At 39.2% G+C, this 13,353-nt stretch overlaps 1 protein-coding gene across 2 annotated transcripts in view; it reads right to left on the bottom strand.

Moving 5' to 3' along the window:
- Nucleotides 1-13,353, bottom strand: part of LOC122664099 (DENN domain and WD repeat-containing protein SCD1) — a 149,869-nt gene that overhangs the window by 17,897 nt on the left and 118,619 nt on the right. Inside the window, exon 22 of one of the 2 annotated variants that reach the window (XM_043859789.1) lies at nucleotides 9,606-9,858. In XM_043859789.1, the coding sequence (XP_043715724.1) occupies nucleotides 9,606-9,858 (253 nt within the window). Of the gene's footprint in view, nucleotides 1-9,596; nucleotides 9,859-13,353 lie in introns of both variants that reach the window. The other variant, XM_043859788.1, reaches the window with a different exon arrangement.

Here is a 13,353-nt window from a genome sequence, read left to right as displayed (position 1 = left end):
ACAAGAGACCATATCTAGTGACCAGTTCTAGTAGGACCAATTGAAAATTGTTCTTATACTAGACCCAGTGGTTAAGGTATTGAGGATGGTCGACTCTGAAAAGAAGCCTACCTTGCCACACCTGTAAGCAGCCATAGAGATAATGAAGGAACGCGTGAGAGCAGCACTACCACATGGTGGGAGGGCTATCTGAAGATTATTGAGGATCGATGGGAGAAGAACTTGATGCATCCGGTCCATAGGGCTGATGAGTTTTATATTTTTATTTTAAGGTACTTAAGTTAATTTACTTTTCATTTACATCTTCATAAGCATTGACAAGTTCTTTATATCATTCCCAACAAATTATCTCAATCCCAAGTACCAAAACGATGGATCAATCACTGATAGATGCAATGGAAGATGTGGTGATCAAGTTGGAGCCAAATCCAACTATATAGTTGAGGTGCAATAATAAGGTAAGATTTGATAGTTTGTTAAGCATTCATAAGGAATGTAATTACTTGATTTTGTATTAATGTGAACATCACCAAAGTTTGAAATGAATATAGATAAAGACCTTCAGGGATGTTCTTGGGACTTTCGGTCGTGCAGCCGCAAAGTCTAGTCAAGAAACCACAGCTCCTGATAAGTCCACTGTATTATTTGTCATTGTCTCGATTCAATCCATATACATATCTACCAAATACAATCACTTAACATGAATAATGTTTATACTCTAATGCAAATTGTTAGAATAATGTACTCTAGAATACCGTGGGGGTACCATGGTATTCTGGTCCCTTTGGGGGTATTTTTATGTTATTAAGTGTTATTAGCTTATGTCGGCTATGAGGGTTTTAGTTTCACATCGCCTAGCTTCTATTATTTGTAACTTCCCCTCTATTATAAATAGAGGGGCCTTTCTATCATTAATACAAGCCATTCCATTATTTTATCCCCTCTCTCTAACCCATGGTTCAACCAACATGGTATTAGAGCTGGTCTGATCTAGGTTAGAGAGAAAAACCCTATTTTCTCCCCTCTTTTCCTCCAATCGATCTCTCCTCCTCTTCTCCCTTTTCTCGGTTTTCTCCTGCTCCTGTTCTTCTCCCTTTCAGCCCAAAAATAGGGGTAGCACTAATGAGGTAAACATAATATCGATGATTTAGTGCTGCCCCCCTTTCTCTTCTATCGTTTTTTATTAAAAAACCCTGCTGGAAGCCTCATCTACGATTTGGAGTTCCCCTTCTTTGAGATCAGATCTCTATAAACCTGATCCTCTAATTTAGGAACACCCTATGCAGCCTTTTTCCAGCCCTATTCTACCCTATTCCTAAACCTAACTTCCCTTTATCTTTATCTCCATCAATTGTTGTTTTTTCCAGCCTAAATCCCCAAATCGATTTCACCTGGTCAGGGTTTTTCAAAACCCTGACTCCAATTGATTTTGGGGTTTCCCTTGTCAGATGTAGCCAATTTTTCAAGGATAATTCCCAACTAATCCAAGACCTAATCGACCTCAGTTTGAACACAATCTGATGGCTGGATCTATCCCTACAGCAAAATCTTCTCATCCTGCCTTTTATGGTTCCCTATTAAAACCCTAACTCAAATCGACATTAGGGCTACAGGTTTGAGTTCTTGCTGCCTTTTTGAGGGATGATTACTCCACCTACAGAGACCACTTGACCTCAGTATATGCCTCTTTCCAAGTGTTTGAAGACCCCTAACCCCAATCAATCCTCCTTTTCAGGGTTTTTCTTAAAACCCTGATCCATATCGATTTTAGGGTTAGGGTTGTTTGCTGCTATTGGAGTTTTTGTTGGTGTTTCTACCATCAAGAAAGACATTCTACTTCAACTATTTATGGCTTGAAGAAGGTCTACTGCACAAGATAGCTGCTGCCCTCTTTTTCTGCGATTTTTGGTGTTTCTCCCACATGAAGATTAAGTCTCCATTACCAAGGAGATTGGTTATTCGAACTAGAGATCCATTCCAGCAGTTGAGGTCAACCTGTATTACAATAAGCCTGCACCTTTGACAAGTCATCCTCACTTTTGTTGAAGCCCCCTTTCCTACAATCGATATTCACTTTCAGGGTTTTTTACAAAACCCTGGCTATAATCGATCTAAGGGTTAGGGCAGTCCACTATTGCTGATTTTTTTAGGAGAGTTTTATAACATCAGAGGAGTATTCAGCCCATTATTCAGCATCATTCATCAGGTTTTTTTTACTAAAAATTAAAGTTCATTCTGTTGGCTTGGTTTCTTCAATTTATACCCTATTTCACTTACTTATTCCTCTATGGCGGGCTGCTTCAACTGCCTATGGATTTGTCTGGTTATTTATCTTGTCTTTGCTGGTTATTTTGAACTTCACTACCTATCTGGCTGGTGTTATTAATTGGCTTCATTAAGCATGACTGGTTGATGTGTTACTGCTGCCTTATGAATATGACTGAGTTTCCTCTTATTGGAGATCGAATTTCTTTCGTTATGGAAGACTCGAATCTCCTACCCTGGAGATCAGCTTCTTTGGGACTACAACAGTGTGTTCTACGGTTATTGGCTGCTCCTACGAACCTATTCAGTTATGTGGAGCTTTTCTGGTTCAAATCCAGCATACTTTGGAGTTTGAATCCTAGCATTGTTACTGATTCAGATCTGATCCAGTGTTTGTTGAAGCTAATTCATTCAACTGCTGTTCGGAAATCTTCGTTAGTACTGTTTAGCATGTGGGAGTTTCTACCTTGGAGTTTTTCGCACAATTGCTCCTCCCTGTTTGAAGATTGATCAAGCCTTGAAAGATGGAGCATTTCCTTACTTCAAATCAGATCTGTATACTTCTCAGATTTGAGCATTGGAGTTAGGAGTTTCTCCCCTGCAGGGGTTTCCATCAAGTGTTTGTTTGATCGATGGAAGATGGTTGGAACTTTATGTTGCATAATTTACTCCTCCTTCATTATCCCACTGCTATTTTTCATACACCACCTCCCGAAACATACCTTGACATACCCCATAAACACTTTGGAAGATCATGGTATTCTCTTGTTTGCCTTTTCTTCTTTTTCCATTACACTTGGCAGCCATTGACAAACTCTGGAATGTTATGTTTTGCCCTAAATCTACAATCATCTCTCTTATGTCCACGTGCACTACACGTGAGGGGGGGATTATATACAGTATACCTGTAGCCATTGCGGAGAGCAGAACATGCAGGGACACTTGGTGCAAAACATAGAAGGTCAGAGGTTTCACCATTGCCAAAGGGTATCTACATGGTTATTGGGTTAAGTTTGCCGTAAGGGGGAGGCTGGCGTTAAAAGTTTTGAAGATGTTTGGTTATTACTTGCCTATATGAAGTTCTACAAATTGGGTTGATTTTTCCGCTGCTTGTTTTTTACCGCTGCTTGATTCATCTGACGGCTACCCTAGTTACTTATCTTCAAGATTATACTTCAAAGACTCAGTATTGGACAAAGATTGGTGAGAGATGCCTTTTTGCTGATCAAGTCTGTCCAAGTTTGAAGGTCTATTTTTCCAAAATTTTGAAGGTCTATTTAGGAGCTGCATTCATTTTGGAGTTGGATTCTGCTACAACTTATTTTTCCCATTTTATTCAAGTTGGGCATTAGTACCTTGTAAGCGCCAACTTGAGGGGGAGTGTTAGCATTGTTATGGAGAGAGTTTTTTCTTTAGTCCCAGCTGGATCTTCCTTCTTTAATATTTGTATAATCCAGCTTGAGGGGGAGTGTTAGAATAATGAATTCCAGAATACCGTGGGGGTATTCTGGTCCTTTTGGGGGTATTTTTATGTCATTAAGTGTTATTAGCTTATGTCGGCTATGTGGGTTTTAGTCCCACATCGCCTAACTTCTATTATTTGTAACTTCCCCTCTATTATAAATACAGGGGCCTTTCTATCATTAATACAAGCCATTCCATTATTTTATCCCCTCTCTCTAACCCACGGTTCAACCAACACAAATGAATGGTGGGTGCTCTATGGGAGTGATGCACCTAAATTGAGAAAAATAGCAATAAAGGTGCTCTCCCAGACATGTTCCGCCTTCAGATGCGAGCACAGCTGGAGTAAATTCTCATTCACTCCAAGAGGTGGAACCGATTAGGTCATGCATGGTTGAAGCAATAGGTGCATATGCATGGTTCTAAATCTTGGTCAAAACTACAACCTGAGACAAAACCTGGGCTCGAAATGGGATCGTACCAAGTTCGATGGGTTTCGATTGGTTTCGACAGAAACTGGTTGAACCACATATATTAAAAAGCCATTTTTCGAACAATACCTGTCTGTTTCAACAGTAATTTTCAATAGGTTTCACTGGTTTTGACAAAGATGAGTTTTTGGCCAAAAACTTTGATGTATTGCCCAAAATACTTCATTTATCACCTCTTTCTTTTATTCTCATATGCGTGGATTTGTTGATTGGCGCTTGAAGAAATGCCTTTTTTCCCCAAAAACGATTTTTTTAAAGAATATATTAATAGACATGATAGATTTTTTAGGTTTTTGAATTATTTATTAAATTTTCTGTTTTAAAAAATGGTTTTCCCACAACAATTTTTTGAGAAAAATAGGGGTAATATGTGATGGATGGACTTCAAATTAATATATGTTAGACATTATTGGCTGATCTACGGCCTGACAAAGTTGGAATTTTTTTTTTTTTTTTTTTTAATTTTGTATTTTTCATAATTAATTGATGAAATTAAACAAAATTGAAAATAAATAAGAAAAATATTTTGTTTTAGTTTGAAAAATCAAGAAAAATAATTAAAGTATTGGAAATTTGTTTTTAGCTGAAACTGATTAACAATGTGATGTTCTTTCATTATTATTAAAAAAATATTTAAAAAAATATTAATAGGCAAAAAAATATATATATATCTAAGACTGAAGGGAAAATTTAGAATAAGCATTGTTATTTGATGTCAACATGTTAATTATCTGTGTTTTTGTTGCAATAGTATACCAACCAGTACATAATGGCTGGGAAAGGCGGGGATATTGCATGGAAGCATGGGATACCACATTCGGGTGACAAGAAGTCCCAATGCAATTATTATAACAAAATATTTTGGGGGAGGTGGGGCCACTCGACTGAAGTGGCGTCTTTCTGGTGGTGACAAAAATGTCACGGACTGCCCTAGTGTTCCAAGTGAGATAAAGATGGCCATGGCAAAGCATTTGAGGGGCGGGAAACCAAAAAGGCATAACAAGAGGGTAGACAGGTAAGACTTTAACGATGCATGTTTAGAGAGGATGTCTGAGTTAAAGGAGGATTATTATGATAGTGAGGCGCTAAATTGGGCTGATGCAGAAACAGCAGTAGAGTCTGCACAACTGAGGACGGAAAACGTAGTCAGCAAAGCTACCTTTGTGACGGAGCAGAAGAGATTGTTACAAATGGCCATGGGAGTTGGTTCATCTAGACAGGCTCCAATAGAGCTAGAGGGGGGAGGAGGAGGCTGAGACGGAAAGAGCCATAGCTCCCATTTAGGAGGAGCCAGAATGTGAGGGCCCCAGCCCCATTCCCACCCCCAGTTCATGACCCAGCCGTTGAGATCCTTAAACTTGCCATTGAGATCCTTGAGTCCGATTCTGCCTTCTTTACAAAACAGGACCGGAAACAAAAGAAGCTGAAATAGTTATGTATTAATCTGAAGGAGAAAGTAGGGATTGCTTTCTTCAAGTGGGATTTCTATCTCAGCATTCCAGCCCATGCCACTACAGGGCCATACTATCAGCACATGTTAGATGAGATATGTAGGGTTTGCTCATGAGTGAAGGGGCCCATGGCATATAAGATGTACAATGTTTACTTGCCCCACCACAAGAAAGAGTTGCAAGAGTATATTGAGGGGTTGGAGCTGATGTGGGAGTACTATGGAGTGACTATGATGTGTGATGACAAAGTGCGTCACAGGGCAGTAGCACTGGTGTCCAGGTGTGAGCTTTGTGGTAATGATTGTGAATCTAGAAATCATATTTTTATGGACTGTGCTTTTTCGAGCAATATTTGGAGGGACGTTCTTTATTACTTCAATGAGAGCTGGTGCAGATTTCCTTCTATTAAACTTTTCTTTTCTTGGTGGAGAAGAAAATTAAAGGTCATTCCCTTGCCCAAAGTTTGGGGGCCTCTCATCATTATTATCTGTCATCAGATATGGTTGGAGCGTAACAGGCGGCGTTATGACAATCTGCAAAGAACCCATTCCCAAGTGGTTAATTTGTGCTTCAGAGAGGTCTCGGATTGTGCCAGTATTGAAGGGGTGAAGGTCAACTCAGTCCATGATCTGATCCATGCTAGAAAGTTGCGAGTTGCTATCACCAAATCGCCAGCAAAAAATATTATTGAGGTCAAGTGGAAACATCCTCCTCCAGGTTGGTGGAAATTAAACATCGACGGTTCCTTATTGGGAAATCCAGGATCTGTAGGAGCTGGTGGGATTTTTAGGAACCACTTTGGCACTCCAATTAGATGTTTCGCTTCCTTTCAAGGGGTTGGAACTAATTTCATGCCAGAGATGGCAGCTTTCATGGTGGGAATAAAGAAATCTCGGGAGTTATGCATCTCCAAGCTCTGGATTGAAAGCGACTCTGCAGCTATAGTTACTGCTATTCTCTCCCACAAGATCCATTGGTGTTTAATGCAATGTTGATGGTCAATTTCTCCTTTCCTTGATTCTATTCAGTGGAGAATCACACATTGCTACAGGGAAGCTAATGTGGTAGCGGATGCTTTAGCAAATCATGCAGCCAAAGGAAAAATTTCAAACATTTGGCAAGCTACTCCTATCTTCATTTCTCAAGCTGTCTCATGGGATGCGCTAGGCCGGCCTTATTACAGATTTACTTAATTCGCTCTTTTGAGCATTGGGGGTCTCTCCCTTTCAATGTTTTTGTTTTTGTTCTCCTGGGTTAGACCAATTGCTGATGGCATTGCCGAAGGTGAATGGTCGATCTTCGGAGAAGGTTTTTTGGTACTTTTCCAGTCCTTTATGTAACATCACATTTTTATTCATATCAATACATACATTGCTGACCTTTAGCAAAAAAAAAAAAAAAAAGGATTGGATTCACTAGATAGTCCATCATCAACTTTATGGTCTATTGTGATAGTAGGACCATCTTTTTGAAGTTTGTGGATGCATCAAAGGAGAAGAAGGATGCAAAGTTTATAATACAAGCTACTGAAGGAGGTGGGGGTAGAGAATGTGGTAAAGGTTGTCACTGACAATGGGAAAACCTTAAGAAGTCAAGGGCAAAACTGATGAACAATCCCATGTTTTGATTGTTTAAATAGCTAATTTGCATTTCCAATAGCTAAATTATATGTAGACTCAATGCTTATAATAGGGCTAGTGTACAACAACATTCAATGTAACCTAGCAAACTTGGGTCGAAACCACAAATACCATTTTGTGTGTTTTTTTTTTGGTAAAACTAATTCATGGAATAGGTGTAGAATGTTAGAAATAGTTAGCACAACAAAAGGTTAAAATTAAAATTCTGGGCCTTAAAACCTTGGTTGGGTTTGGCAGAAAAAAATACCAGCCTTCAACCTAGTTTTGGTTGAAACCTGTGAAATCTCGGTTTCAGTCAGGGTCAAACCTGGCCTTGAAACCAAGATTTCAAACCTTATTCATAGGAGAGAGTCACTTCAATCATGCCTAAAAGGATGCTAACCATGGTGTGCACGTGCCCCCACACATGTAGGCTACTTAAGAGGCCTGCATCGCTGATTCATACCACCACCTGAGGAGAATGATAGCATGGAGGTCATGGACATTGATGTTACGAGCTTGACTGACACTCTCAGAGGGCTGAGTCTGGAGGAGAGTAGTATGCATGGGGGCAATGGCGTGCACCATCATATGCCACAAGGAGCACTGATTCTGACTATGCTAGGTATGGTGGCTGTGAGCAAATTAGCTCTTCATCATCATTAGCCTCTGAGTATGAGGGTCAGTCACACACTATGTCATCATTTGTGGACAGCATCTTCTCGTTCCTGGCCCTCCAACAAGCCGGTACCAGTTCCACAGGCACCATCTAGTAGCAGTGGCTCTCGATCGAGTTCCAACAAGCCGGTACCGGTTCCACAGGTACCATCTAGTAGCAGTGGCTCTCGATTGAGTTCCTCACGGTTCAGAGATCTATACCCTAGGTTAGGGACCTCCAGTATGTTGACGATTCCATTTATAGGGCTGTTGTGGAGGACTTCAAGCGTTCTTCTGCCATATTATGACATGGCAAGCATTTGTGATACAGTTTGAGGATAAGTGGATAACTTGATTCCGCAGCAGCAACAACATTCTAGTGGTTTTGATCCTGCCCAGAACTCGATGTGGTACTAGGATTCTAGGATGGGCATAGGGTGACTTGCTTATATTCTTGACTCCCATATCTTTGACTCTTTGTAATGAACCATGTATGATATGAAATGGTTTATAATTTTATGTCATTCTTAATGCTTATTTAAGTTGTTTTAACTGAATTACATGTGTTTTAGTACTAAAATTTGTGTGGAAATGGAATAACCAACCTACAGTCCTACACTCCTGGTACCACATTGAGTTCTGGAGAGGATCAAAACGACCAGATTGTTACTGCTGCTGCCGAACCAAGTTATCCTCCGACTGTGTCACAAAAGCTGGCCATGCACTTATTCAAAAATTAATTTTTGGGAAAAGTGATATACCTCCAACTTTGAATCTTGCCTAAATCTTCTAACACCACAGAAAATCATCGCATCCACTGCATTCCTTTACTGCCCAAGTACTTGTTCCAACCTTGTATAGCATTGATTTGGCCAAGAAAGCGCCAAAATTGGGTTTTCCAAGCTTCTAAGTTGGAACCAGGTGAAATGAATGAAAGGGGTCAAAATTTCAACCCATTTCTTTCGAAATGTGGTATTCAAACTTAAGTAATGTTTCGGCCAAAAAGTTTTGGCGAAATGAAACTTTGGACCGAAATTTTGCCGGAAACTCAAAATTCTGGTCGAAACTTGTGAATTTCTCAGTATCGCATTGGGTTTCATTTCGACCCTTTGCAAAACCAAAATATTTCGGTAGGTTTCTCGAAATTTCACCAAAACCTTGTACTATCACTACCAAACTAGGATCTGAAATCAAACTACCATTTTGGGTATGATTCTTATAATCTAAGGGTTCCACTATGTTCAGAGCACGGAAAATAGGGTTTCCTAGAAGTTTCGGGACCTAATTTGGCTATTTGTGCCTCGAAATCCTTCACCAAAACTTTCAGCCAAAATTGTATACATTTCGACCAAAATTTCGGTTTTGGTTGAAATCTTGAACCTTGTGTCAGCTAACTCTGTTGTAGGACCTATCACTTCACTTTGAAGGGTGAAGGGAGAGCAGGAAGGAAGTAAGTTGTTAACTTCTATGCAGTTTATGGTCTATTATGTTCAATATTTTTATTGTTTTGCTCATGTTGGTGTCATATACTATCTTGTATTTAGCTTCATTTTGGCAGTTTACTCTTTGATTGAATATATATATATATATATATATATATATATATATATATATATATATCATATTCATAAAGAAAAAAAAGGATATACCTAAAGTTCCATTATCAGAGGTCCATCTACGAACACGACTAAAGGAGTTAGTTCTTGCTGTTGTATCCCTGCTAAACATGCTCTGAACCCAGCTCCTTCCAACACCCGAAGCCTCAGCTGGCTGCTGACTCTCACCCACTGCATCTTGAGAGTGTGGGGATTGCAAGCCATATGATGACACAGACTGAACCTTCACAGAAGAGATTCCCCAATAACCAATGCGTAGTTGTTGGATATGTGACAATAACCCCCTAAGTTTTATCTGAAACAAATCAAGGTATAATAGCATCACAGATCATCAGTATTTTCATTGGCTGCATAAGGTAATGAGCAAAAAGGGGAATGCTATAACAAGTAACTGTCATAAATCCTTTAAAAGAAGAAAAAAAAAGGTTCGATTAACAAGCAGCTAAGGAATTATTATTTACATGGGTAGTGGCACCAATTTAAATTAAACTGGCTTCCAATTTTCTGAGTGACTATTGTTAATATGAAGCAATATTGAACTGTGCAATGTCAACAACTAACAGAAAATTGCTTTTTTACACTAAATAAAATAAACAAGATAAATACACTTGGTTTTTCCAACAAAGGCCTTAGCACTAGGAAGCACAAATTCAAAATAAAATGATATAGTGGAAACATAACCAGAATTACTTAGCAATACGAGACATTAATCTTAGTGATTAAATATTGATTATTATTTGATTAATATGATTAATTAAGTTAATCCTATTTATTAGGAGGATTAATGAGGGATTATAGATGGCTTAGCATGATTGGATCATATGTCCTATTTAAGGGCTGCCACATGGTGCATGGAGAGGATGAGGTTGTGGCATAATTCGTAGCCACATGGCATAAGCGTGAGGTGTAATCAAGGGTCAACCACTTTGTTTGACCAAGTCTAAACAGCCACCATTTGCATGTCCAAGGTGGTGGTGGCAATAGGAACTTGCCCTTGGATCTTAGAGCATGGTTCGAGAACTCGGTTTCGGTACTGGTTTCGCCCAGCCAAAAAACCGAGTTGGGCTGAGATCTTGGCAAGTTGATGCATTTTTTTTAAACTCATTTGATGGTTGCAGTGGGTGTTTTACCTAGTTTGATCATGAAACTTGGTATACAGCCTATTTTGGGCTACTTAAACACAATGGCACTATCAGAATCAAAGTCCAAATAGAAGTTTGACTTGGTGGGAAACTAGGACAGACATTTATTTATGCCAGAAACCAGGACAGACACTTATTTATGCCTAACATCATTTAAGTAAAAGCAGAGATTTGGATCGTGTTAGATGCATTAAGAGTGAGGAAGGTCGAGTATTAATACGAGATGAGGACATTATGGAGAGATGGGATGAATATTTTTACAACCTACTTAATGGAGCTATCTTGACCGATAGGATGGATTTAGAAGTGGAGAGGAATAGTCTTGAAGCCAACACACGTCATGGACATCTACAACAAGTTGGTGAGGCTGAAGTTAAAGAGGCCCTACGAAAGATGAAGGTTGGGAAATCACTGGGACCGGATGAGATCCCAATTGTAGTGTGGAAGAGCTTAGGAGCATGGGGGATATCTTGGCTAACCAAGCTGTTTAACAAGATTTTGAGTACAAAGAAAATACCAGATGAGTGGAGGAGAAGCATTGTAGTCCCAATTTATAAGAATAAAGGAAGAGTAGAGATTTGGATCATGTTAGATGCATTAAGAGTGAGGAAGGTCGAGTATTAATACGAGATGAGGACATTATGGAGAGATAGGGTGAATATTTTTACAACCTACTTAATGGAGCTATCTTGACCGATAGGATGGATTTAGAAGTGGAGAGGAATAGTCTTGAAGCCAACACACGTCATGGACATCTACAACGAGTTGGTGAGGCCGAAGTTAAAGAGGCCCTGCGAAAGATGAAGGTTGGGAAATCACAGGGACCGGTTGAGATCATAATTGAAGTGTGGAAGAGCTTAGGAGCACGGGGGATATCTTGGCTAATCAAGCTGTTTAACAAGATTTTGAGTACAAAGAAAATACCAGATGAGTGGAGGAGAAGCATTGTAGTCTCAATTTATAAGAATAAAAGTGATATCCAGAACTGCAATAACTAGAGGGGCATAAACTAATGGGTCATACCATAAAACTTTGGGAAAAAATCATTGAAGTTCACTTAAGAAGAGAAACTGTTATATCGGAGAACCAATTTGGTTTTATGCCAGGGAGATCCACGACAGAAGCTATTTACCTTTTAAGGAGACTTATGGAAATATTTAGAGCTAAGAAACCTCCATATGATCTTTATTGACATAGAAAAGGCCTATGATAGAGTCCCTAGAGAGCTCATTTGGCATGTCCTAGAGAAGAGAAGGAGCTCAAGTAACTATGTGGATATAATAAAGGACATTTCTAAGGGCATGGTGACGAGTGTCAAAACTGCAGAGGGCGAAAGTAGTGAATTCCCTATAACAATTGGGTTACATCAAGGATCAGCTCTAAGCCCCTATTTGTTTGCACTCATAATGGATGATTTAACCAGGCACATTCAAGATGAGGTCCCTTGGTGTATGCTTTTTGCTGATGACATTGTTTTGATAGATGAGACAGGGAAGGGATTAATGCAAAGTTGGAGTTATGGAGATCAAGTTTGGAATCACGAGGCTTTAAGTTAAGCAGAACAAAGACAGTTTGATGTGTAACTTTAGTCAAACCAGGAGACGTGATGAAGTGGTGAAACTTGAGCAGCGAGAGCTACCACAAAGTGAATGCTTTAGATACTTAGGGTCAACCATTAACAAAGAGGATGATATAGAGGATGATGTTTCCCACAGAATTAAAGTAGGATGGATGAAGTGGAGAGGTGCATTGAGAGTGTTATGTGACAAACGCATGCCTATTAAGCTTAAAGGAAAATTCTATAGGATAATTATTAGACCAGCCATGCCTTATGGAGTGGAATGTTGGGCAGTTAGGAAGAGTAATATTGTTAAGATGAGTGTAGCGGAGATGAGGATGTTGAGGAGGATGTGTGGCAAGACCAGGAGAGATAGAGTAAGGAATGATTGTATTAGAAACAAATTGGGAATTGCAACAACCCAGGACAAGCTTCGTGAGCCCCTTGAGTTGGTATGGTCATGTCTAAAGGAGACCTATGGATGCACCGATAAGGAAGAGTGACCAGATTCAGTTTGACGGAGCTAAAAGAGGTAGGGGCAGGCTTAAGATGACTATTGGAGAAGTGGTAAGAAAAGATATGCGTGCGGTAGGGCTCAATCCTAGTATGACTGCAGATATAGTTGTTTGGAGGACTAGGACCCGTGTAGCCGACCCCTCGTAGGGGAATGTTCCTGGGATGCTGTTTTGACCCTTTTTTTTTTTCCTTTACTTATTCTCTATTCTTCTCTCTTTTACTTCTTGTACTTCTTTTTACTTCTCTTTTTTCTTTTACTGTCATAGCCTCTTTGGATCCATGTAGCCGACCCCATTTATTTGGGATAAGGTTATGGTTGTTGTTGTTGTATCATTTAAGTAAATGTTTTTATATTTACTTAAGATATTATTCATAAATAGCTAATACCCCCTTATTTGAATCCAATAAAAATAGTTAAAAAATCAAATTCCAAAAGATAAAAAGTCAAACCTCCCAGTTCAAGAACAAAAACTAGATTTTCGGTAGTAGGTGCATTCAACTTTTAAAGATTGAGGTTTTTTCTCAAATATAAAAATTCCATAAATCTTAATATGGTTAAACATTGCTAGAAACC

This window comes from Telopea speciosissima, chromosome 6 (assembly GCF_018873765.1).
Source record: "Telopea speciosissima isolate NSW1024214 ecotype Mountain lineage chromosome 6, Tspe_v1, whole genome shotgun sequence".
NCBI lineage: Eukaryota > Viridiplantae > Streptophyta > Magnoliopsida > Proteales > Proteaceae > Telopea > Telopea speciosissima.
The sequence above is the reverse complement of the archived record's forward strand: the minus strand, read 5'-3'. Positions and strand labels throughout refer to the sequence as shown.